This window comes from Nansenia antarctica, assembly GCF_963989245.1.
Source record: "Nansenia antarctica genome assembly, chromosome: 5".
Lineage (NCBI taxonomy): Eukaryota > Metazoa > Chordata > Actinopteri > Argentiniformes > Microstomatidae > Nansenia > Nansenia antarctica.
Genome location: NC_137690.1, coordinates 58,379,635 through 58,404,634, shown reverse-complemented (window position 1 = coordinate 58,404,634; position 25,000 = coordinate 58,379,635). Strand labels below are relative to the sequence as shown.

Sequence of the window (25,000 nt, the reverse complement as noted above, 5' to 3'; positions counted from 1 at the left end):
TGCCCTGGCCAGGGGCCATCGGCAGTCAAAATGCTTTATTTAAAAAATAATAATAATAGGAGGAAGATAGAGAAGAAAACTAAGAGGACCTATTCCGACTGACTGCGGCTATGTTCAAAAGTGTCCCGCCTAAACAAGCTGAGTCACCCACCAGAGATCACCACACCACCCTTCTGTCCCCTTCATCCTCATCGCAACCACACAGCATCTGACCTTAAAGGCAGCTGTGAGCACGGGTATTTGTTTTGGCTTTTTCGTCCCGTCCGTCTGCCTCTTCCATGAAAGATTTGAAAGAGTTGGATTATTCCACTAAACTGTATTGTACCTGTTTAAGAGTGTAGTCTACATACACACTGAACACTGAGATGGCCTTGAACTGATGTTCTAAATGATGACTTAGGTAACTACGGAGGACAACATCACTGCAATGATGTAACAAGTGAGGACATGAACAGGTTGGACTATCTGGTACAGGTCTACTGTGCTGTATGTGGCATTTCTATTGTAACAGTCTCCTTTCTGGTCTTCCGAAGAAAGCTTGGCCAGCTGTAATTAGTCCAAAATGCAGTAGCGAGAGTTTTAATCAAAACAAGCAGAAGCGATCATATAACTCCTATTTTAAAGACTCTACACTGGCTTCCTGTTAAGTTCAGAATAGATTTCAAGATCCTTCTGCTTGTTTATAAAGCTCTCACTGGCATAGCACCAGAATATCTGAAAGACTTTTTGCTAGTATATCAGCCCAATAGAGCTCGTAGGTCTTCTGACGCTGGTTTTCTCTGTGTACCACATGTACAAAAGAAGAGATTTGGTGAGGCTGCATTCTCATTCTTTATGCACCCAAATTGTGGAATGCACTGCCAGTTTACATTAGGCATGCAACCTCAGCAAGTATGTTCAAGTCAAGACTAAAAACCCATCTTTTTAATATTGCCTTTAAATGACTAAATCATTAAATGATGATTCTATAATGATTGGAGCACTTTGAGCTGCAATGTTTGCAGGAAAAGCGCTATACAAATAAAGTTATTATCATTATTATTATGATTATTTCTGAAACACGAGGTACAGTTGAACCAACGGTTACTCCGTTCAACCACTAGACGACAAGCGCGAGACCACAAATGAGACATGTTCCTGGGGACACAACAAATGCTAAATATGCCATGAATATATTCATATAAACATGGAGTTGTCTCGTCAACATGCCAAATCTGTCACAACACGACACAAACAAAAAAGCGCCACATGCATGCTGTGCTTGTTCCTTGAACAGCAACCTGGACGTCTGCCTGTGCTGTGGTGTGTGTTGTTTACAAACGCCCACTACCCCATGGTTCTTCTGAGAGCGGTATACACTACATCCACTGTGCCTTTTTCTTTGTTCTTGTTTTTTTTTCTTCTTGTTTTTAGGGCTTTTCTGCTTTATTGCTTTATTGGTATTGACAGGAAGGATGGGTGAGAAAGAGGGGGATGACATGCAGGATATATCGACGGCCGTAATCCAACCTGCGATTATATGGCATGTGCCACGTGTCCACTGTGCCATTTAATATGGCATATGAAGGCACACTGCCTAACAATCATTTCAGATACATACAATACAACCAATATATCCTTTATGGGATGCCATGGAAATTAATTTTGTCAGGACAGGGCATCAGTGGGGTCTCTGACAATTCATTATGCCTTGTGTCTTGACTGTCATGCAGGGTGCGAAATAAGGGGGAGCTCGGGGAGCTATAGCTCCCCTAGTGGTGACATGAGCTCCCCTGGAAACATGGTTTGTGAAATTTTGGGGGAGCTCTAAAATATTCCAAATTGCGATGGATTTATTCCAAGTTGTGACGGATTTTACCTGGTGTAATATGATTTGTAGAGGCATACAATCTATTTTGATGTTGGTATTAGGTATATAAATTATATATAATAGCCTATATAGCCTACATATAGGCCTTTATTGGCTACAACTATGCGACAGTAACAGAGCGGGGTGTACTGACGCTGAACCCCTCATAGTGAGAAGTAGGTGGACAACGCGTGGTGCTGAAATAGCCGACATGCGGTGTGTGGTTTGAAAAAAGTAACGCCAGCTCAGTAAATAATTCAAACTTAAAGTTTACTTATAGGCTATGTGAATGTGACTGCACCACACATGTGAACAGTAACAAAGCAAATGCAGTTTAATTTTATGAAAAACATTGACAACTAAATCGACGCAAAAAAAAAAAAGCTGAATCCGCTTAGCCTATATGCTCCTGAAAAACATTTAATGACAGAGCAAACACGCTACATTACTAGGGATAATAATTACAATGAGCCATTCATTAAAAATAGAAAAAATAATATTAGGCTATTAAATCTCACTTAATGAGAAAACTGGTATCTCCCATCGGTCACTATTTGTTGGCTATCTGGTGATATGGACGTCTTTGAGTGTCTAGAAAAGCGCTATAAGTCTAATGTATTATTATTATTTATTATTATTATGGACGTCACTTTAATCCGGCAGTTCTCAAGGTTTTTATGCACCAATCGATTCCTTTAGTCCGTCTTTATCACATTCATTGACGAAAAGGACGACTCGCATGTATAGGTGGAAGGGAACATTCATTGTGAGCACGGAAGATGTGAGTCTCTCACAACGGCTTTGCATTGATGAAACCAGGTAGGATGAACGCATAGTTCACTGTCCATTCCTCTTTAAATGCCCTGTTTTCACCGTCAACTTTCCTCTTTAGACCTTTGGAGAGTGACATTATGTTTCTCTTGCTAGCTAGCAGGTTAAATGTTTAGCTAACTTCACCCGGCACGCAAACAACCAATCCAATAATAGTGTGACCTTGTAAGTCTGGGAGGAGGGGGGAATCATTATCAGAATAAAACTATGTTAAATAATTATTAGAATAAGTTAGGCTGCGCTACATCGTCAGTCCACACATTTATTATTCAAAACTATGGAAAAGGGTGAAACTACGTTGTTGAGAATCACAACACAAACTCGCTAGTCAAGCCAAAATACAGCAGCGAAATGGATTGGACTGCTACCTAGTTAACTAGAACACTACTTTACATTGTTAGCAGGCTCACAAAACAAGCCGTGTTAGTTGACTAGCGATGTGTCATTGATTTTCGACAACGCGGAAATGTATTAATATTTTTCGAAATATTAAAAAATAAATAAAAGTCAAAGCATTAGAACGTAGAACGGAAAATCGCACACTGCTGTCATGTACCCCTAAAAGGGGTTGATATGGAACTGGGCCATAGTGTTTCCATGTGTCCTTCTCCCTCCCCTAGGTAGGGATAGAGAAGAGACACTGAGCAGTGTTGAGGACATACTCCCTGTGGCGTCGCAAAATGGTTTAGTCAGCTTTTAAATCCTCAGTCAGACACTTTATCCAAATGTACCTCCTAGAGCGGCCGACAGTCTCTTTCACTCAATCACACACGCACACACACACACACACACACACACACACACACACACACACACACACACAGACACACACACACACACACACACACACAAACTGATTGATGTATGCAATGCTTTGTGAGAGAGAAAAATAGAGTGAGAGAAACACAGACAGTGGTGAGGAGGAGAGCTGAGTCAAAGCATTTCTCTCAGTGTTGTGATGTTTTTCTGGCCTATCAGAAGGACAGTGTGGCGAGAGAGAGGGATGGAATAGCAAATACTCCTCCACACCAATACAGAGCGAGAGAGACTCGGGTTGAAATAAGTACCTCATTCTCCTTTCTAAAGGAACACTTGATTTACCAGAGAAAAACTGAGAGGAGCCAAGACCAAGAACAAGAATAAAGGATAACATTTCTATAACTTCTATGGGGAAGGTTAGACATGGAGTGTTTATATTGTTCCTGTTTGGGTAAACATCTATTAAAAAGGCTCACAGTCAGACACCCCCCCGCCCCCCCCGCGCACAAGCACATGCACACACATGCACACACACACACACACACACACAAACACACACACACACACACACACACACACACACGCACGCATGCACACACCCACACCCACACACACACACACCAGTAGCTTTGGGCTACAATGGCACCCAGATCCCTGGCCTAAATACACATGGAGATGCAGATGTGGCAAGGGCCGAGGAGAGGGGAGTGCGGTGCACGTGTGCGTGCGTGTGCATGTCTGTGTGTGTATGTCATAGCATACAGATTACACCGGGAGTCCTGGGCTGTCCATCCCCAGCCTCCCTGGGGCTGCCTGGCTCCCATGTGATGTACAATGGATCTATTTCCAGCTCAGGAAGTTTAACCTACTTATCCTGTCTCACTGCACAACACCACCACCATAACTCACTTTACTCTCGTTTGACTCTCTGTATCACTCGCTACCACGCTCACTCTCTCCACTTTCCTCTTTTTACATTTGCGCCTTTTTCTTCCATTTCCGTTTCCTTCCTCTCTCTCTCTCTGTACCTCTTTCGGAATATTTTCCTCACTCTTCTTCTAAGAACCTCCACCCCGCTTTCCCTCCACTCCATCTTGGCCCGAGAAGATGTCGCGCTCATGTGTGACACTCCCTCAAGTCAATTCTCTCCTACGGTACACTTGAGAGCTCTCTCTCACACCATTTCGGTCACTTTTCTTTTTCTCCGCGTGCGTGCGTGTGTGTGCGTGCGTGTGCGTACGTCTCTGTGTCTGTGTGTGTCCGTCACCACCTGGACCTGTCTCATTTACCCAGAATACACCTCGGTGCCCTCTCAGCATACGGTCCACTTACCCACTCTCACCCCCATGACATCATATTTTGTCCTTCAAACTCCTGTGCCATCACAGCCGCCACACACACACAGTCCCTCTCAGGGAGGCAGCGGTGTGGTCGCCATGTTACTGAAAGCAGCCAACGGGCTAAAAACCTCACCTGGTTTTGCCAAGAGATGATATAAGCAGCAGAGCTGGCCCTAATTCCATTCCAATTCTAGGAAAATACAGAAAGCGAAAATGATTCGAACGTTCCAATGACTGCCAAAACATTAAACAAATTGACGCGCGTCACATTACATTTAGGAAAACTGAGTTCCAAAACCGTGACTGTTTGCTAATCAAACAAGAAGGTCTGCTGGTGTAGCCTACGGTTTGTCAATGCCATATTATGGCCAATCAGATTAGATGGTATTTCCAGTGATACCACTGAAAGCTCAGTAGAAAACCAATCTGAATATGTAAAGTAGAAGCAAACAGAATCTAAGGAGAGGAGAAAGCTCCGGCACCAAGGTGAATACATCCACTCCCACCGGAGGCTGTTAGAAGATGCATGTTTAGTAAGGGGAGCCTCTAGTGCGTCCATGCAGAGCTCCTGGCTAGTACCCAATCCATCACCAGGACCCAAGGTACTACCCAACCATACGGCACTCTGCAGTCTGCAGTGTGGTCCAAGCCCCTTTAGCACAAAACCGCTAACAGATTTACACTACTGATGGAGGGTTAGGGGAATGTTCTAAGGATGTTGTCATAAGGTTCTGTATGTATCGGTGCTGTGATGAGTGGTGCTGGAAAGAGCATACGGTCAGCATACAGGCACACACAACCTGGATGAACAGCGTTAAATACGCACGTATGTGCGCGCACGCTCACACACACTCCCAAGAGGACAGTGGTTGTCCTTCAAACTGCCACGGAGACTCTTAACATGCAGGGCAGCACAGTCCTCGGGAGTATGGCTCAGCTTTTAACTGTGTGTGTGTGTGTGTGTGTGTGTGTGTGTGTGTGCGTGTGTGTGCGTGTGTGTGCGCGCGTTACGGTGGTATACATTTTTTCACACATTTATACCATCCCGGGGTATACAGGGGCCGTCTTTGCTTCATTTATTTAACATTGAAAAGCTCAATTCTTTACTTCTGCATTGACGGCTATACCATCGTCTCCACTTTCTCAAGTTATCTAGCAAAAGGGCACAATTCGCTGGAAAGCAAGCACTATTTCTAGCTCTGTAGGTGACTGGTGCTGTCTTGGCAACAAAACCCAACAACAGCCGTTACCAAGAAGAAGAGAAAAAAAGAACAGATATCTCTCCCTCTCATGTGTGCTCTATGTGGGTGTGAAGTGCGTGAATTACACCTGCGCCTCCCCTACCGTGCTCTCAGCTGAAAGAGAAAAAAATAATCTATGCATCTCTCCCTCTGGTTCCTCAGCGCTGTTACATATAGTTAAATATACATATATATAAACCATATCAAATACATATTACTTATGTTAAAAATAACATGTTAATGAAAGTTCTTAGTTTGGCCGATAATGGAGCATACATTTCATAGATGGTGTTAAGAAAGCACACCACAGCGGTTTCAAATCCCGCGGGGTACCGGTATACTGCTCAACCCTAGTGTGTGTGTGTGTGTGTGTCTCCGACAGTATCTGGGGATCTGAATTGTCTGGGAATCTGCCTTGGGTTCCGTGACTGGCTGGCGATGAGCACGCACGCATGCACGCACGCACGCACGCACACACACATTTTAATGCTTCTGCCATTCAAATGCTAAGAAGGGCAGGCCCACTTTCAACACTCCCTTCGTTTTTTGTCATTCTTTGCCTGATCCCTCTCTTTCGTGTCTGTTGCTCTGTGTGCTATCTATACGTCGTACTGCCTTATTAATCCCTACAGCATCTCCGTGGTAATAGATTGAGGAGCGAGGAGCAAAGAGCAAGGAGGGAGGGAGTGTGGTCATCAGCATTAGGGGAATCACTCAGTCAGGAAGAGGGAGAGGGAGAGGGAGAGGGAGAGGGAGAGGGAGAGAGAGAGTTCACAGAGGGCAGAGATGGATGGCACAACACACACATTGAGAGTATTTCTTTTCAGAGAGCCATCGAGCACTCTGAGACTTCGAGTTAGTGAACGCAGGGTATACAATTCCATTGACTTATGAACAATGTTGATGACTATCATCAGCTTATATTGTCTACTGTATGTGCTAACATGGCTGCCTTAGCCTTCGTGTTTCAGATGTTGAGGCCTAGCCTTTTTTCCTATCTGCTTTAGGAGACGCAGGCACCGAAATCGTCGTAGAAACTCCAACTACCATGATCATCCTATTGAAGATAGGATACAGTACCCTTTGTATGACCCTGGGAGTTGTAGTCCCAAAGCAAGCATCATAGCAATACAGTTGGTAACATCTGCAAGGGCTCAAACAGGGAACCTACACTGGCCGCACTAGATGTGAGAGTTGCAAAATGATGCAACTCCACCGTTCTGCCAACCTGGCCGATACTACCAGCTCCTCAACTGAACACTCACATGCACACACACGCAGGCACGCACGCAGGTACGCACGCAGTCACGCGCACACACACACGCGCGCACACACACACACACACACACGCACACACACACACACACACACACACACACACACACACACACGCCATTGCCCTGGCCTCTCTCCCCAGCTGTAGGAAGTAAACAGGATTAGCTGGCGATCTCTCCCTCCACTGTAAACAGCCTATAATGGCAGCAGTGCCTCTAAATCCCTACATTCCTCCCTCCATCCCTCTCGCCCTCCCTTCCTTTTCTATTAAACATGGAGGTTAATCCTCCACCCGCCTGTCCCCAGCTCTGTTGCCCATGATAAGCTCTAAGAACTGGGCTGCTGATACTGAGCTCAGCTCCAAGACCCACACTGGGTGTGAATGAATGTGAACACTCCACAGATGGAACCACACAAATAAACATGGACACAGCCATAACTGAGCTGACTTATTTATCCATTAGAACCTTTATACTGTACGAGTTAGCAAGATATAGAGTACGATTAATATTAGTTCCAGACATATCAGACATATCAGTCTCTCTCTCTCTCTCTCTCTCTCTCTCTCTCTCTCTCTCTCTCTCTCTCTCTCTCTCTCACACACACACACACACACACAAAGTATGTACACCTATGTATGTGTAAGCAGCTACACCTATTGCAAGGGAACACAATACTTCCCTGTAAGTAAATACAGTACACCCTAGTCCCCTCTCCTCCACTGGGGTGACTTTGGAGCTCTGATAGCAGACGGTGTACTCACTCCCCATAGACTAGCTTGTGAGTAAGAGTCACTGACGCAAGCACACTGACCCTTACCCTCTGGGCCTCCGAGCTAGGCTAATGGTGTAATGGGGCTGAATGACGGATCTCTAATGGCTAACACATTTCACAAATGTCACCAGATATTTATTCCTGCCCATTCCTGCCCTTTCCACTGGTTCCCACATGCTGGGAACCGGAAACCTGTCGATAACATTCCATATTAGAATAGGGTCAGGGAGATGTGGACTGAGGTGTTGGATTGACAAAGGTTGCTTTTAGGTCAGACCAATTAGGGACGTTTCCTCTCACTAATGGGAATTGCTTTGACCATGTGACATGATAATTATTTCTCTCCTTTAGAGAAAGAGGGAAATCACATTTGTATACAGACTCGGAGGTGTTAATGGGGAGAGAGTATCAAAGAAGATTTAGGATGCAACATTTATGGCAGAATTTGTGTGTGATCAACTGTGCAACAGTTGACCCTTTGAACCGTTTTCCACACAGACTTACAAAATATTGAGACAGCCTTACAATTGACGACCTTGTTGCTTTATACTAATTATCTCTCTCTCTCTCTCTCTCTCTCTCTCTCTCTCTCTCTACCAGTGCTGAAGAGCTTTTCCCTTTCACCACTTTAGTTTTCTCTTTCCTCATACCTCCATGTTGGCTCTCTTATAATTCTCTATTTATGCTACATTTTACATACATTATGTTACCCTCTCTCTCTAATCACCCCATCTCTCTCTGACATCTGTGACCTGACTTGATTGATTGATTGAAAACTTTATTAGAAGATTTGCAGAAGTAGGTACATGACAGTACATATTACATACAAGGTCAACTAACAGGATAAAAACCCAAGAAAGCCACTGGCTTATTTCAATTGGGGTCCTTGATTGACTGAGGTCTTTCTCCCAGAATTCCTCATCCGTGAGGCAATATATGTACATCTTTGAGCATTCAATCCATGCCATAATCATTCTATGAGCATTAGAAAGCAAAAAAAGCAAGCAAGCAAAAAAACTAAACAAAACCAAAACAAAACAAGCTAAAACAAATTGGGTCAGGTCTACTGACAACTGGGTAGGAGAGTAGGAGAGGGAGAGGGGTCAAATGGAGAAAGGGATAGAGTGAAAGGTACTGTATAGGTGTTGAGGAGGTAAACTGGAGATAGGGGAGAGACAGACAAATATAGAGGAGGGGAGCAAGAAAACGAGAACGGGGGAGAAAAGCAGACGGGGATGAAGAATGATAGTGGAAGGAAGACGTAGAGTGGTGGGTGTGATGTTAGATGGTGTGGGGATAGGTGAGACAACATGAGAGAAAGAGTGAGAGACTCAATGTAGGTCAGCAGTCCCTGCACCAAGCTAAAACATGTTAGTTCTTTTACACCTGGTTTTGGTTTTATTGCTTCTGCCCGAATCAGGGTTGAAATTATTACTTTGTTGCGTGTTTTTATTTGGTTCGGTTAGGTTTCACATTGAATGAATGAATGAATGAATGAATGAATGAATGAATGAATGAATGAATGGTCTTTATTGTCATTGCTATAGTACAGGTACCAAACAACGAAATTTGGGAGGGGGGGCTCCCCTGGTGCTAGGAAAGAAAAAAAAAAAAGAAAAAAAAAGAAGGGAAAGGAGCTGGTTTACATAAATAAAGGCTATGTACACTATCCACTATACTATACTGTACAGATAAAACGACTAGGGTTGTCATATTGCACATAGTGTTATTGCACATTCATTTAAAGTGTCGCAGTTTGCAGGCTTGAAATGTACACATTTGTGCCTCAGCACTACACCTGATTTTTTTTCAATCCAGCAGCTGCCATCAATCCGTCCAGACTGTCCAGGGCCCAGAACCTAGGTCTTTGCTGTGTACATTGTAAAATCTCTAGCGAACCTAACTTGCAATCAACTGCCATGTGATCACGCAGGTTGTTATGATAATCTTCTGGGTTGTTCTAAAACATTGCAAGATGTGATCTTGTTTTTATTTTTTCATTAGCCACAAATCCATTTAAGAAACAACCCAGTATACGGGCCAGCACCTGCCTAGGCTGTGTACAGTAAATACTCTGCTGCTTTACCACATTCATCATAAACAAGTTGCCAACAGATACTGTATGTTCTCCATGTCTGTCAGCTCCATGTCTGCTCCATGTCTGTCACCTACTCACAACAACACATGTCTGCAGTAACTCATAACTCATTGCGTGTCGGTGTTATTTTCCTTGGAAAAAGGCCTGACCGAGTCAGATTGTGTTCTCACTTGCAAAGAACCGCACCGCGGATCACTTGGAAAAGGACCAAGACAACCCTCACCCAACGGTCTGGCTTGTTTGGTGTGCATCCAAGTTCTTGATAAAGTGTTCACACCTGTCCAAATGATCCCGACATAGCATAAGGTTCCATCAGTCTGCACCAAACGAGGTAGGCGTAGATAAGCTGTAGGAGCTGCGGTGCTGAACTAATCTTACACACTCAAATTCAAATGAAGAGATGGTACAGTAGGCTGCACACACAGAAAGTACACCTTTACAGAAAAAAAGTTTGTTTTTGCTTAGTCTTTCGATTGGGTTACAGATGTCTGATACAGCATTTTTAAATGGTTTACAGGTGACGGGGTAGTGGGGATGATAGAGAGAAAGAGAGAGAAAGGTAGAGAGGATGACGATAGATGGTTAGTATAGGGTAAATAGACAGAGAGTAATGAAAGAAGGCTACTAGGACAAGAGCAGATAGTCAAACCTAAGCCCTTTCATTAGTGGAACAGTAGAGTGGGTCAATACAATGATCAGAACAGGCATTACCCGGGACGACTAAAAGCCCCAGCTCTACTCACGTCACTACAACACCACAAGCCATACACTACTTATAAACATAGAGCGCAGTACACACGCTGGAGGCTAAATCACACACACACACACGCACGCATGCACGCACACACGCACGCACACACACACTCACACACACACAAACACCCATGTATGTTAACATGCATACATACACGTATACTAATGCACCACACACCTCAAGACATGCACACAACCTTGCATTATTTTCACACACAAGCACATATAGTATGTAACAATACCTATGTCCACAGAATGTCAAAATGCTTAGGTAACTCTGAATGCAGTCACTCTGAGTAGAGTTGCACCTCCCAACTCTCTACGCTCCGTCTTCTTTTCTCAGTCGCCCACGTATGGTCGGACTCAACATAAACTATCAGTTTATGAGCTCCCTAACTGCTGTAGCTCTCCCCTTATCAAATAACGAGATGTAGCATGTCTCCTTCTCTCAGCAGTAACCACACAAACTACACTGAATATCAGTGTCTGAAGATTTGTTGTAACCTCATTGTAACACAATCTGCATTGAAACACTGATTGGTTCCAAATGCAGTCCATCGAACCATGATATTGCTGTCTTCATCTACACAGACTATTAATCTGCAGACATATACCGACCACCCCACGTAGGACAGAGAACATGCTCACTAATGCATTTCAATTATCCACGGAAAATGCATAAAGCTCTTCTCTCTATAGAATAAAAGATTCAAAAAGACATAGACTGTGAATACTAAAAGTGGTCATAACCAAAAGGGTCTTGCATCCTGTATCGTCTATATTCTGTCCTATGAATTGACTGCAAACATAAAGCTGATTTTGACAGTGTTCTAATGTATCCTAGCCTGTTAGCTTGTTGGATCGAGTTCGCATTAGCTTTTTAGCACCGGTATCATAGAGTAGAATAGGGAATGTGACTCACCGGGTCTTTAGCTTGCTGCGCTAGCACAGCGTAGGTGGAAATCCTGCTGCACAGGCATTTGGTGTGGACAGCCGCAGACGACAGTGTTTGGCAGCCCTCTGTGTTCCAATTTTCAGCACCAGCTTCCCTGGAAGTCAGGGAGACAGTGGAGGCACAATGAGTGAGAGACACACACACACACCAGCACATACAGTACACGTACACATACACATACACACACACACACACACACACACACACACACACAAAGACAGAAAGAGAGAGACAGAGAGAGCAATTATCCCATTCATCCTTGGGCTGTATTGTGACTACTCTGACACCTCTATGGCAACCAAGGCCTTCCTTATCTCACTCTTTCCTTCCATCTCGATTCTTCCTTCATCCCGTGTTTCAGTACAGTATCTCATGTATTTGTACATCATCACACTAAGCCATGTTATGGGAATTGTAAGTATCGTTGTATTCTAACACTGAACAAAGATTCCACTAGAGTGTATAGCAGAGCAACCTTCTTTATTTGTGCACAGAGAAAACGTCCGATCGCCGTAGGAGATCTAAACTTGACCAGTTTCAGTTATACTTGTATCCAGTTCCTCAGTAGGAGAACTAGTCATGGGACGCAGCAGTGTTGACACTCCTGTGACTGAACACAATAAGCTTCTTTAAAGCAACACCACATCACCGTTCGTGACCATAAATGGTTACATTTCTGCTGCCAAACTTAGTTCAGCAATTTCCATCACAGCCATAACAACACAACCATCACATGTCATTCGCTCACTTTACCTTCCTCCCCCTTACTGCTTTTATTCATATTATGTTACATAATATGGTCATCCTCCAATTATTTGTGTATCTCCCTTTGTTTCGACCCCCTGTCCACTGTGGGGTAGTGTTAGCAGTGCCTCTTCTCTGTGGGTAATGCCTTTTAAATTCTCTGATGAAACGTTTGATGTTGAGGCCAGTCAATAAGAGCATTCAGAGGGTCTAATTGAACTAATTACCAGCCCCCTTGCAGCCACTTAGTCACCACAACACACCAACCATATGCTCTACCCAGGCTGCAACACTCCTAACACTGCAGTACGAGCCTGTGAGAAGAGGTATGGCAAGCATATGAACCTTCATTTAACTGTTGTATGTATGTATGTATGTACTGTATGTATGCATGTATGTATGTATGTATTGTAGCGAACGGGAATCTTCTAGTGTAACTCGCCCCATGCGGGAGTCGAACCCCGACCTCCCACATAACCGACGGCCGCGCTAACCATTAGACCAAGAGAGTTAACTCCCTTGGTGGAGCTGTTAACGGGCCCCATACAGGATCGTTACACTATCCTCACCGTTCGGGAGAGCGTGCCCTCACGCTTCACTATGTCAAGTCCCTCACGTGGACACGCCTCTCCGATGGCCTTCCTTCCATCCCACTTCTGACACCAGTGTAGCGAACGGGAATCTTCTAGTGTAACTCGCCCCATGCGGGAGTCGAACCCCGACCTCCCACATAACCGACGGCCGCGCTAACCATTAGACCAAGAGAGTTAACTCCCTTGGTGGAGCTGTTAACGGGCCCCATACAGGATCGTTACAGTATGTATGTATGTATGCATGTATGTATGTATGCATGTATGTATGTATGTATGTATTGTGGCATCCCTCTCTTGACTGCGACCTAGGGTAAAACTCAGCACCATGGACAGCGCCCATTCCAGCCCCTGGGCAGAGGAGATGCAGGGAAACCCCTTAGCTATTCACAGCTGCCCTGCACCCCCCTAATTAGCAGAGCTGCAGTGTTCACCAACTCACAGGAGACATAAAGAAGGCAGAAACCAGCAGACAGCGGGAGCGGCCGAGGCAGAAGCACGCATGTTGGGGTGAGAGCTGGACTACGGCAATCTATGTTTAATGTTATTAATGTTATTAATTGTTCTGTTCTGCTGCCAGACCGAGGTCCAGTGACGGTGGGAGAGACCCCCGGCAGCACAAGAGATAGAGCCAGCAGAGACTGGGTCAAACAGAAGCCACCGAGCCACCCCGGGCCAGACGGCAACCTGATGTGCGCCCCTAGAGGAAGAACCTTTATTGGATTATGCCCCCCCCCCCGGCGAGAACCCTTAAGCTGGCCTTATTGCCCTTGTTCTTTTTTAGTTAATAAAATACACCTAGAGTGGCTAACTGTTCCTCCTTCATTCTAAACCTGCTACGGCGACACTTTAATGAATGTGCAACAAATATTATGTGCAATTAGACAACCCATGTGTACATAAGGTTCAGATATAGGAAAAAGGTAGGATATTTATAGCATAGCATAGTGTACAGCACAGTGTTTTATTGTATAGTAGATAGTGTACATAGCCTTTATTTATGTCAACCAGCTCTTTTTCTCTTTTTTGTTTTACCTTTGGCTCTCTTGTTTTTAGTCTTTTTTTCAAGCACCAGGGGAGCCCCCCCTCCTAAATTTCGTTGTATGGTACCTGTACTGTATTAATGACAATAAAGACCATTCATTCATTCATTCACTCCTGTTTTGTGTCGTCTCTGGCTCGTGTCCCCGGTCTCAGTGAGAGGGATGCCACAGTATGTATGTAGGAGAGGCTGGTGGTGGCCGAAATCAGACGGGCTGATGTATGTATGTATGCATGCATGCATGCAAGTATGTATGTATGTATGTATGTATGTATGTATGTATGTATGTATGTATCAGGAGAGGCTGGTGGTGGCAGAAATCAGAAGATGGGCTGATTGTAATGCATGGAATGAATGAATGAATGTATGTATGTACAGTATGTGTGTACGCATGTATGTACAGTAGGGGAAATAAGTATTGAACGCATCAACATTGTGTCCAGTAAATTGAATTTCAGTTAGTGTGTTCAATACTTTTTTACTGTTTCATTCCACTTTATTACACATAACTTTATTTACATATGGACTTTAATGTTTAGATTGTTTGTCTGGATTGTTTGAGTTGATACCAAAGTCTGGTGCAAATTTCACTTGAATAGGCTCATTGGTGTGTATTTATGTATGATTGTATATGTGTGTATGCATGTATGTACTGTATGAATGGTCCTAACACTGGCAGTGCTCCAACTGTGGAATGTTAATCAAGCAAAGCGAGCTGTGATTCAAATCAAATAGTCAATATCATGTTAACCAGAGTCATGAACACCATTGCTCATATTGCACCATTCATCCTTACTGCCAGAAGTGCCGTTTCAACTGTTATAATAGACATCCCCTAATTCCCCTTCAGTTCCCTCTCCTCCCTGCCACGTAGGGGGGTCACCATTGTGCTCCAAGTCTCCCACTGAAAGTAAATACAGCATTCAATCGCAGTGGGTTTTTAATCTCTCTTGGTGGTTTGTTTAAAGGTTAATTGGTAAATAATTGCAGCTGTAGCAGAAGTGTGTATTTGTTCATTACAGCTCACCCTCAATGTTCCATTAACCCCTCTCACTGATAATAAGAATAAGCACCTACAACGACTGATAGTGGGTGAGAGGAATGTGTGTGATATGTGTGTGATGTGTGTATTAGCAGAGGGTCCAACTGTATGAAGGGTTTGCTTACACTTCCTTTGCATGACATAAATGCCAATCCATCCCTATGTTGATTTGTTTCTAGCAATGATGTTGCCCCAGGGGCGCAAGGCTTAACTCTATTTCTGAATCAGGTCTTGATGCTTTGTAATGCCTTCTCAGTGGGGGGTGATATAATTGGAACACAGCCCAACGCCTTCTTGGTAGGGGTGGTAGAGTTGGAACACAGCCCGAAACCAAACCTTCTTGGTAAGGGTGGTAGAGTTGGAACAAAGCCCAAAGCCAAGCCCTCCTGGTAGAGGTGGTAGAGTTGGAACAAAGCCCAAAGCCAAACCTTCTTGGTAAAGGTGGTAGAGTTGGAACACAGCCCAAAGCCAAGCCCTCCTGGTAGAGGTGGTAGAGTTGGAACACAGCCCAAACCCAAGCATTCCTGGTAGGGATGGTAGAGTTGGAACACAGCCCAAACCCAAGCCCTCCTGGTAGAGGTGGTAGAGGTGTAACACAGCCCAAACCCAAGCATTCCTGGTAGAGGTGGTAGAGGTGTAACACACTCAATAGTGAGGGAAGGGTTTGGGGCCACATGGCTTAATTCTGCTGCACAGACAGACAGACGGACAAACCACTGTAAAATCTGAGCAGGAGAGATTATCATCTGGAAATGGACATATTCCACTAAGATTCCACAGCTCCATAGACACATACTGTAAACACACAGGGCCCAGATTCACATGTAAACAGTGATTATCAATGACAATTGTCCCAGACATGTGCAAAGGCAATGAGATTGTCTTCTTACTATTATGCAACAAAAAAAAACAATGCATGCAGACTACTTAAGATCAACCTCCAACAAAAATATAGGGAGGGAAGGACAGACCCGTTGTCCTTAGATGTTCTACTGACCACCAGAGGGTCATAACTCACTCCAAAAAGTCAAACACAGTTAAGACACCATTCACTTTACACATCATAAATCATCACTCATGTCATACTGCTCCACCGTGTCCTTGCATAACGCAATGTGAGAGCAATCTCTCACTGACCTTCAACTGCACATACTGTACAGACACTTTAACTCATTTAGTGCCAAGGGTGAATAAAGTTTGTCAATATCATCATTGTGTGTGTGTGTGTGTGTGTGTGTGTGTGTGTGTGTGTGTTTGTTTGAGCATACGTGTAGTACACATGGCACAATATACATTTGGTTGCATAACCAAATTCGTGTGTATGAATGCCCCTTTACACATGGATGTGAGTTGTAAGTTGTGTCAGTGAGTGAGTGAGTGTGTGTGTGTGTGATGTGATGAGAGAGAAAGAGAGAGAGAGAGAGAGAGAGAGAGAGAGAGAGAGAGAGAGAGAGAGAGAGAGAGAGAGAGAGAGAGAGGGCTGTGGAGTGGATACAGTGTGTGTGCGGCATCAATGAACACACTGTGATTTATTAGTTACTACTGGCTCAGAACAGGAACCTCAGTCTCATTTCTGCATCCCATATGTCATAATTAGTTACTACGCCTCACGTGTGTACTCATACAAGTGTGTTCAGACACAATCTCATTTTCATTGGATGCATCCTCATATGCTACCATCTGGACATATCAGAGTACATGCATAAATTATATGTTTACAGAAAGGACAGATGGAGAGAAAAATGATTGTTGCTGGGCTCACCCCCGAATTGGGTTGAGTATGCCTAACCACGTTTTTCTTGTTGTCACACACACACGCGCACACACACACACACACACACACACACACGCACACATGCACACACGCACACATGCGCGCACACACACACACACACACACACACGCACACATGCACACACGCACACATGCGCACACACACACACACACGCGCACACACGCACACACGCGCGCGCACACACACACACACACACACACACACACACACACACACACCACACACACACACACACACACACACACACACACACACACACACACACACACACACACACACACACACAGTCCCAGTGTGCTGTAGTGTGATGGGTGGTCTGAGTTAGTGATCCAGATTAGAGCATCAACACCCCATTTACAGTATCTCTCACTTACAGAAGAGCTGTCTGATAGCTCACAGAGGGAGGGCACACAATTATACAGACTTACCCTGACCCCGCTGTGATAGCTGGGACGTTAATCTTTAATTGATTTATGACCCTCTTTGGTTTAGTTTATCAATTAAGATAACATTCACGTTTGCCCCTGTTTGTTTTTTCTCACCAATAAAGCTTGCCTATGGTTTTATTTCAGCTCAAGTTTGAAGTGAATCTTCAAATGACTATTGAGCCGTTTTGATTTAGCTGGTGAGTATGAGTAAAATGCCACACAATCAATATGTTTGTTAGCTGATATGTAAAGCTTCAATGGACACTGAACCTACTTTTCATTTTCCCTTTTGGAGATGAAAATGTCTGGAAGCTACCACTATGAGATGGTTAATTTAAAGGTGAAGTTGCACCTAAACAATGTTTTTCATATGGTACAGTAGGGCTGAAGGGTGAGGGGAGTGTTTCATAATGGTACAGTAGGACTGAAGGGTAGGGGAGTGTTTCATATGGTACAGTAGGGCTGAAGGGTAGGGGAGTGTTTCATATGGTACAGTAGGGCTGAAGGGTAGGGGAGTGTTTCATATGGTACAGTAGGGCTGAAGGGTAGGGGAGTGTTTCATATGGTACAAGAGGACTGAAGGGGAGTTCAGCTGGTCATGGCCTATCAGTCTAAGCAGATTGTATATACTAGAGATGTGCCACTCGCCTGATTTACAACGGGTTGGCAGGGAGGGTTGGCACCAGGCCCGTGTGTTACCACGCCAGCCCACACAGTTTTAGATTAGCATTACTGACAGTTGTTGTTGCTAGGTTTGCGTTGCTAGGATCTAACACAGTTTCCGTGGGAACCTGTGTTACGACTAGAGCGGGAGACTAGGAAGGCTAGGAAAGAGCAACATAAAGTTCATTATATTATAATAACTTTTCATGATTAAATGAAAAAGTTTCTACACACTTCAGTTACATGGAAAACCTAAAAGAACAGTTGTTAATCCATATGTGACACAGTCTGATCATTTGGTCCGCATGTCGGCAACCAATCAAAATGTTGTGACTTTTCTTTTGAAACACGGAACTACGTTTCAAGAATCACAACACAAACTTGCTAGTCAAGCCAGAATACTGCAAGGCAAAGGATTCAGTGAGTAATCCCCACTGCTACCTAGTTAACTACAACACTACTTTACATTGTTAGCAAGCTCACAAAACATTTGTGACATTGATTTTTAACAACGCGGAAATGTATTCACATTTTTCGAAAGAAAGGTCTGATCATTACATCGGATCCCGACATGAGGACCAAAGCATTAGAATGTGTCACAAATAATGTTGGTGTGAGGGGAGTTTTTGTGGAATTCTGTGACCTGCCCTCTGATAGGCGACCTGTCTAAAAAGCAGCATTTGGTCGGCATATTCAAAATAAGCGCCCAAAGAGGTGTCGCCAAGATGGCTTTCATCAAAGAGGCTTTGGTCTTGAAATAGAATTGCACAAATAAACACCCCTCTCCCACACACAGCCACACATGCAAACAAACAAGGAAGCATGGGCGGCGTGTGGAGCTAATCCAATGATAGGTAGAGTGGAGGGAAGGGCAATCTGGTTATAAGGAACAGGGAACGGGGTGATTAGACATTCCAAAGGAAAGGTGGAAGGAATGACGGAGATACAGGGATACAGGTGAGAGTATGGCAAGTTTGGCAAGTACAGGTAAAGAGGGATGACATACTTTAAGTTGACGGTAGAGGGGAAGAAGAAGGGTGTGTGTGAGAGGAGAGAACTAAGGAGCCATGGGAAGGAGAGAGAGGTACACCCGTGGGTACAGGCTAAGTCCATATTTATACTGAATGTCAGGTTTGTCAGCATACGAGGTGTACGATCCTACAGCAAGCATTCGGCAAAGTATGACAAGGACGTCTGATGTAGAACACACTGAGGCATTACCCCATGTGGCCTCGCATCAGACTCCTGTTGATGTCTCAAACACTGAGACGAAACAACAATATATTCTATGCTGAAGCAAAAGAGTGTCTGATCTTCAGGTGTTATGTTCTGAGGAAGGTTTTGGGACTATAATCTGAATCATGCATTGAACCTAAGTATTCAGAAACACCTTTCTTTGCTGAACTTGATTTGAAATCGGACACAAAAGTATTTCTTCATTCAGTGCATTGTCATTGGTAACATGAATCGATACATCCATACACACCCACAGAACATAGGTGGAGAGTTAGTTTGGCTAGACCTCAGATAACTACAGTCAGAGCACGGTTTGGACAGAACAAAGCCCATCCTGATGTGACATGATGGTGAACCAGATAGCCTTGGTCCCTAAGTGAGTACCGTAGCTGTAGTGTGTGTGTGTGTGTGTGTGTGTGTGTGTGTGTGTGTGTGTGTGTGTGTGTGTGTGTGTGTGTGTGTGCGTTCCAAGGTGCTTGTCTGGACCAGAGTTTGGGGGATGTGACTTAGTGTGGAGATAAGTCACTGGAACAAATCTTCTGATGACACAAATCTCCTCACATCTCAGAAAGTACCTTTCAGATGCAGACACACAGACACATACATGCACATGAAAATGCATCCACATAGCAACACACGAACGCACGCGCACACACACACACACACACACACACACACACACACACAGACACACAGCTGACAGCTCATGCAAACCCATGACCTAGATATCATTAAGACTGACAGCACATCATGGAAAAGCCTGTCACCACTCTCCATCCTATACTGAATGAACCCATGATGAGGGATCACTGTCCTGTCAATCACTGACACTTAATCTTAAAGCCATAGGAAACCACAGCAGAAAGAACCACTAACAGATGTTAGTGCTCTTATAAACATACATGTAGGCCAACCAGGATATCCAGTGTCCACACATTATGTCATTGATTGAGTGATTTATAACATATATACACTGACACTGTTGTGGTAAGTTTTAAATGTGTGTTTTAAAAAATATCTCTGTATTGACACAGGTACAAATCAATAATAATAATAATAATAATATATTGTAGTTGACCTCGAAACAATCCCCGTGTATGACTCAGTAGTTGTGGTGGTCTGCTGTTGAATGACATGAGGAAGGATTAGCAGGTAGTTATGTCACCAAAGATGCCAGGAACTATTATTGGAGTCATCTATCTCAATGGTGTTTTCAGTTTTCCATTGACTGGGACATTCAGTTTGTTTCTCAGTACAGATATACTGCCTCTCCTCAAGAAAAAGGGTGACAACACTGTCTAACCTCCATCTCTTTCTTGGAAGTGATGTCATGTTGGCATTTCACACAAGTTCGCCCTCCCTGTCGCTTGCTCCAAGTCTCTTGTGCAAGCATGCTTTGTCGCTGACCTCTGCTCCGGCCCTATGCTCTGCTGCCGTTGGCTAATTTGTAAGCCTCTTTAGCCGGATTAAGCCTCTTCCTGGAGTGCCATCTGACCGGAGAGTGTGGTGTAGTGTGTTTCTGCCATATATAGCCTTCTTTTTCTTTTCTTCTTTTTTTTAAACAATCCACCATGTCGATACTAAGTAACCTATGATACTGTAACAATCTAGTAAACTACAGCTGTAGATTTGGTGAAGCTAGTCAGTTACTGGTATTATACTATGTATATGAACGACGGTGTTCCTGCATACTCTCTCAACCTCTCACCGAGTCATGCTATCATGTACCGTCTGTAACAGAGCAGTGAATCCAACCTAGCTACACAACAAAAAGTCAAAAGTCATAAAAATGCAAATAAGGTTATTTTGTGCTCCTGGGCTCTCTGTACGAAGATAGTGAATCTCTCAGAAAGAGTAGTTACTCACCCCTGTAACTCAACACGTCCAGCGACGGAGCTATATCCCAAACTCTATTCAGGAGCTAATACAGGTTGCGCTCATCCAAACTCTACACAAAAAACGTACACAACTCCAAACGCAACTCTATTCGTCCATGCTGTAGCGTAGAGTATCTGGGTCCCACAGCCAGTACACGCGGAGAAGCAGCATCCAGTGAACTCTATCCCTGCCCATGCAGTCCTATGTGCTCTTCTATCTCAACCTCTATGTACATAATAATGTCAGTCAGCTCTACATTATACAAGCCATCGGGCCAAGACACTCTAACTGAAACTACTTTCCCTCGTTAAGGAGATCTACCCTACTCTAATTGCAACAACTCCCTGTTTGAAGTGTTGGACAACTCTGATCCTAAACTCTCTACAAGCCCATAATGTCTAGTCGTGATTAGCTTTTTTTCGACATCAAAGTCTACAGTACTCTGGGTCATGCAGTGGCGCAGGGCTAGCAGATCTAGGTTAAAGTCTTCTCTCATCCAGGAAGTGCCGTAGTGGTAACGGATCTCAGCTGCCGTCTGCTCTTGCCCATAGTCCAGCTGTGTGCTATAGATCTGAGCTAAAGTGGTGGTGCAGGGGCAGAGGTAGGAGATCTAAGCTAAAGTCTGCCCTCGACATTGGGTGGTATGCAGAGGTAGCAGATCTAAACTAAAGTCTACTCACTCATGCTGTGGGCTGCTGTCTGAGAGAGCGAGCGGCTCCCTGATCCCTCCCAGCTCTGTCAGATGGAAAAGTGGAGCAGCCTCATCCATCCCCCTCCTCCCCTCCTCCTCCTCTCCCTCATCCCTCACTCTGCCTCCACCCACCCACTCCCCTCCCTGCGCCTAGCTCTCACACACCGGTCGCATGCAAGAGTAAGAGAAGGTAAAGCACATGGAAGAGATGGCGGAGGTGGAGGTGGGTGAAATCCATTTCCACTCCAAGTGATGCATATTGTGGGTTAAGTATAGAATGCCGCAAAACAGCTTGTCTCTTGCCACCCATACTGAACGTACATACAAATACAAATAATACTGACTACGGCAATTTCTGAGAGGTAGGATGGGATGAAAAAAGCAAGAACGACTCAGTGACCGATACAAGGGGGTGAGAGACAGAAAGAAAACTGTTTAGACAGTGGGAAGAATGGATTGGAAGATAGAGTAACAATTGATGCAGAAGGTTTGCGGCCCCACAGTTGCAATTTTGGTCAATACTGTAATAATACCTTGTCTCAGTGTTAGGACTGGAAGACTTTGGATGGATTTAAAAAAAGATATTGTGACAGTGTCGTTCCTTTCGGTGTTGAACTGTTACAATGCTGCGTTGGGAATTTTGCAGATGAAAAAAGTGCTGTTGACAACTAATCTTATAAACCCATTTTGTGTTGACAACATTAAGTCTGATGTATTATTACAATATCACAGGGTAGGGGGAAAAGACAAGGCAGAAAAGAGGTTGCCCCATTTACAATCCCTTCTGTAAGAAACCCAACATCCGTGCCCCAAGGAAAACATCATTACTAATGGTATCATTATGATTATTGTCAACATTTTGATATACAGCACATCTAAAGCAACAAAATATGAACTTGCAAAAATCTGGCGGCTAAATATACCATTAACAATATATTATATATTATATTAATGGTATACGTATACATATACAAAAGGCAATAGACCTTTTCTTCCTCATTGTCTACTGTGGCTGGTTAATTTGAGGAAATGTGTCTTTGGTCTAGCTAGATATTAGCAGGTTTAACAAATAAAGGGAACTCATATAATTGGTCAGCTACTCTGTGGTCCATTTGAAAACACAAACCAGTCTACACAAACCAACTACTACCATGGCAGATTAAGGGCATTAGACCCACTTTCTTCCTGGGCATCAGACCCATGTTCTTCATGGCATCAGACCCATGTTCCTCATTCCCTTCACTGCTCTGGCTCAGTGTGGTGTGGCGAGTGTAGGGGTGAGGGTCTGGATCTTTGGAATTTTACCCCTTTCACCATAAGGGATTACAATTAGGATTACGGATCCATAGCTCCATCCATCTGCACTGAACAGTACATGCAACCAGAATAACTCCATATTCTACCGCCTAGACATATACAATCTGTTTAGTGCACATTAAGGAAAGAAAAATCTAATGGAGTTGGATGTAAAAAGAAAAAAAAGAAGAAAAAAAAGAACAACACATTAGGGACTGATTGTTATTTGAAGAATGAGGGGTACATGGAGGGGAGGGTCATACATTTCCAATTTCAGTCTAGGGGAGGGTGATGTGTTTTTAAAGTTGAGGAGAGGGTGATGCAATTTGCAATTCATAACAGTTCAGTAACTTTCAATGCTTCAGAATTCAATGCTGTGTATGCTCCTGTTACACTACTTTTGCTGTGTCTGTATGCCAAAAACCTGTGTATGGGATGGACCCTTTTCAGGCTCACCATTGGTTAACTTCTCAGTCCACCTGACATGGGGGCTATTCCACATACGTTGGATTAGTATATCAGCGATTAAAAGAAAAGCCTTGTTCAGGCAACTCGTGATTGGGATTCAAGCCTCAAGTGATTCCTCGAACGAGGATCAGCCTTGTGTCATCAGTGTTCACAGAACACCAGTTTAGAAATCCTTGATTTGGGCGCGTGCTCACAGACATAAAGAGCCCCGAAGAGCTGATTGTCGAAATGAAGATACTACACTCCGCAGCGGTCCTACTTATTGCGCAGAAGTCCTACTTATTGATCTTTATGAAGACGAAAAATAACCCTAACCCTAACAAGGCGAGGGAAATGGTTTGGCAAGAAATTGCTGACCGATTAAATGTGTAGGTCATACTAGCCCCTACTTATTGTTATTTTAATGAATGAATATTCATTACTGAAGCAGGCTACATACAGTCATATCGTCATGATGGCATAGTGGTATTACCTGCTGCCATGGTATAAATCGTCATTTTAAGACGGTGGTTCAAATCCCTCTTCTGACACACTTTTTACAGCATTTCGTTGTCTGAATCTAATCTAAAATCTAATCTAAAAAAGTATGTAGTCTATAAAATGATGGCGTAGGCTAATTTACAAGAACTGACACGATTACAATGGTGTTTGAAGCCTTTCTGACTAGTAAATGATGTTCTTCTAACTGGACCCTGGATTTGGCTATCTATCTATCTCTCACACTTTCAAAATATCAAATTATCTATCTATCACACAATCAAACTATCTACAGTATCTATCTATCTCATAAAAAGTGGGAACTAATATTTCCTAAAAGACACTTGACGGAACTGTCGTTCGGGATGTAGTTTCCGTCTGTGAGACATTTTTGACGCACATATGACCTAAACAAGCCTGTAAACCTGGTCGCCTGTAAACCTGGTCGCTACAGACTGTTTGTTCTGAAGGATTGGTTGCAACCAAGCAGCAAATTATTTGAGCTACATTGATGGAACCGAACGCAAGCTGAAATTAGCACCCGGATCGGATTTAAACCCGGATCGGATTTAATCGCCTTCGTAGGAACGGCCTCCTGATCAGGCATATCCAAGGGTGGACTTGTTTTGCAATAGGCTAGGTGCACGATCTCACTACTTCCTGAAAGGCAACTGGTATGAACATATCCTGTCTCACTCTATTGGTTTAATTGATTAATCAGCTGTGCACTGTGTGTTCCAACGGTTTACCGCACAGCTGATTAATCAATTAAACC

The 25,000-nt window shown here is 43.8% G+C and overlaps 1 protein-coding gene across 1 annotated transcript in view; it reads right to left on the bottom strand.

The window, feature by feature from the left end:
* The window catches only part of adgrb2 (adhesion G protein-coupled receptor B2), a gene marked incomplete at both ends in the record, with an annotated part of 148,294 nt that overhangs the window by 43,943 nt on the left and 79,351 nt on the right, over positions 1-25,000 (bottom strand). Inside the window, one exon of the mRNA XM_080531106.1 lies at positions 11,843-11,969. Within this exon, the coding sequence (XP_080387232.1) occupies positions 11,843-11,969 (127 nt within the window). The remainder of the gene's footprint in view (positions 1-11,842; positions 11,970-25,000) is intronic.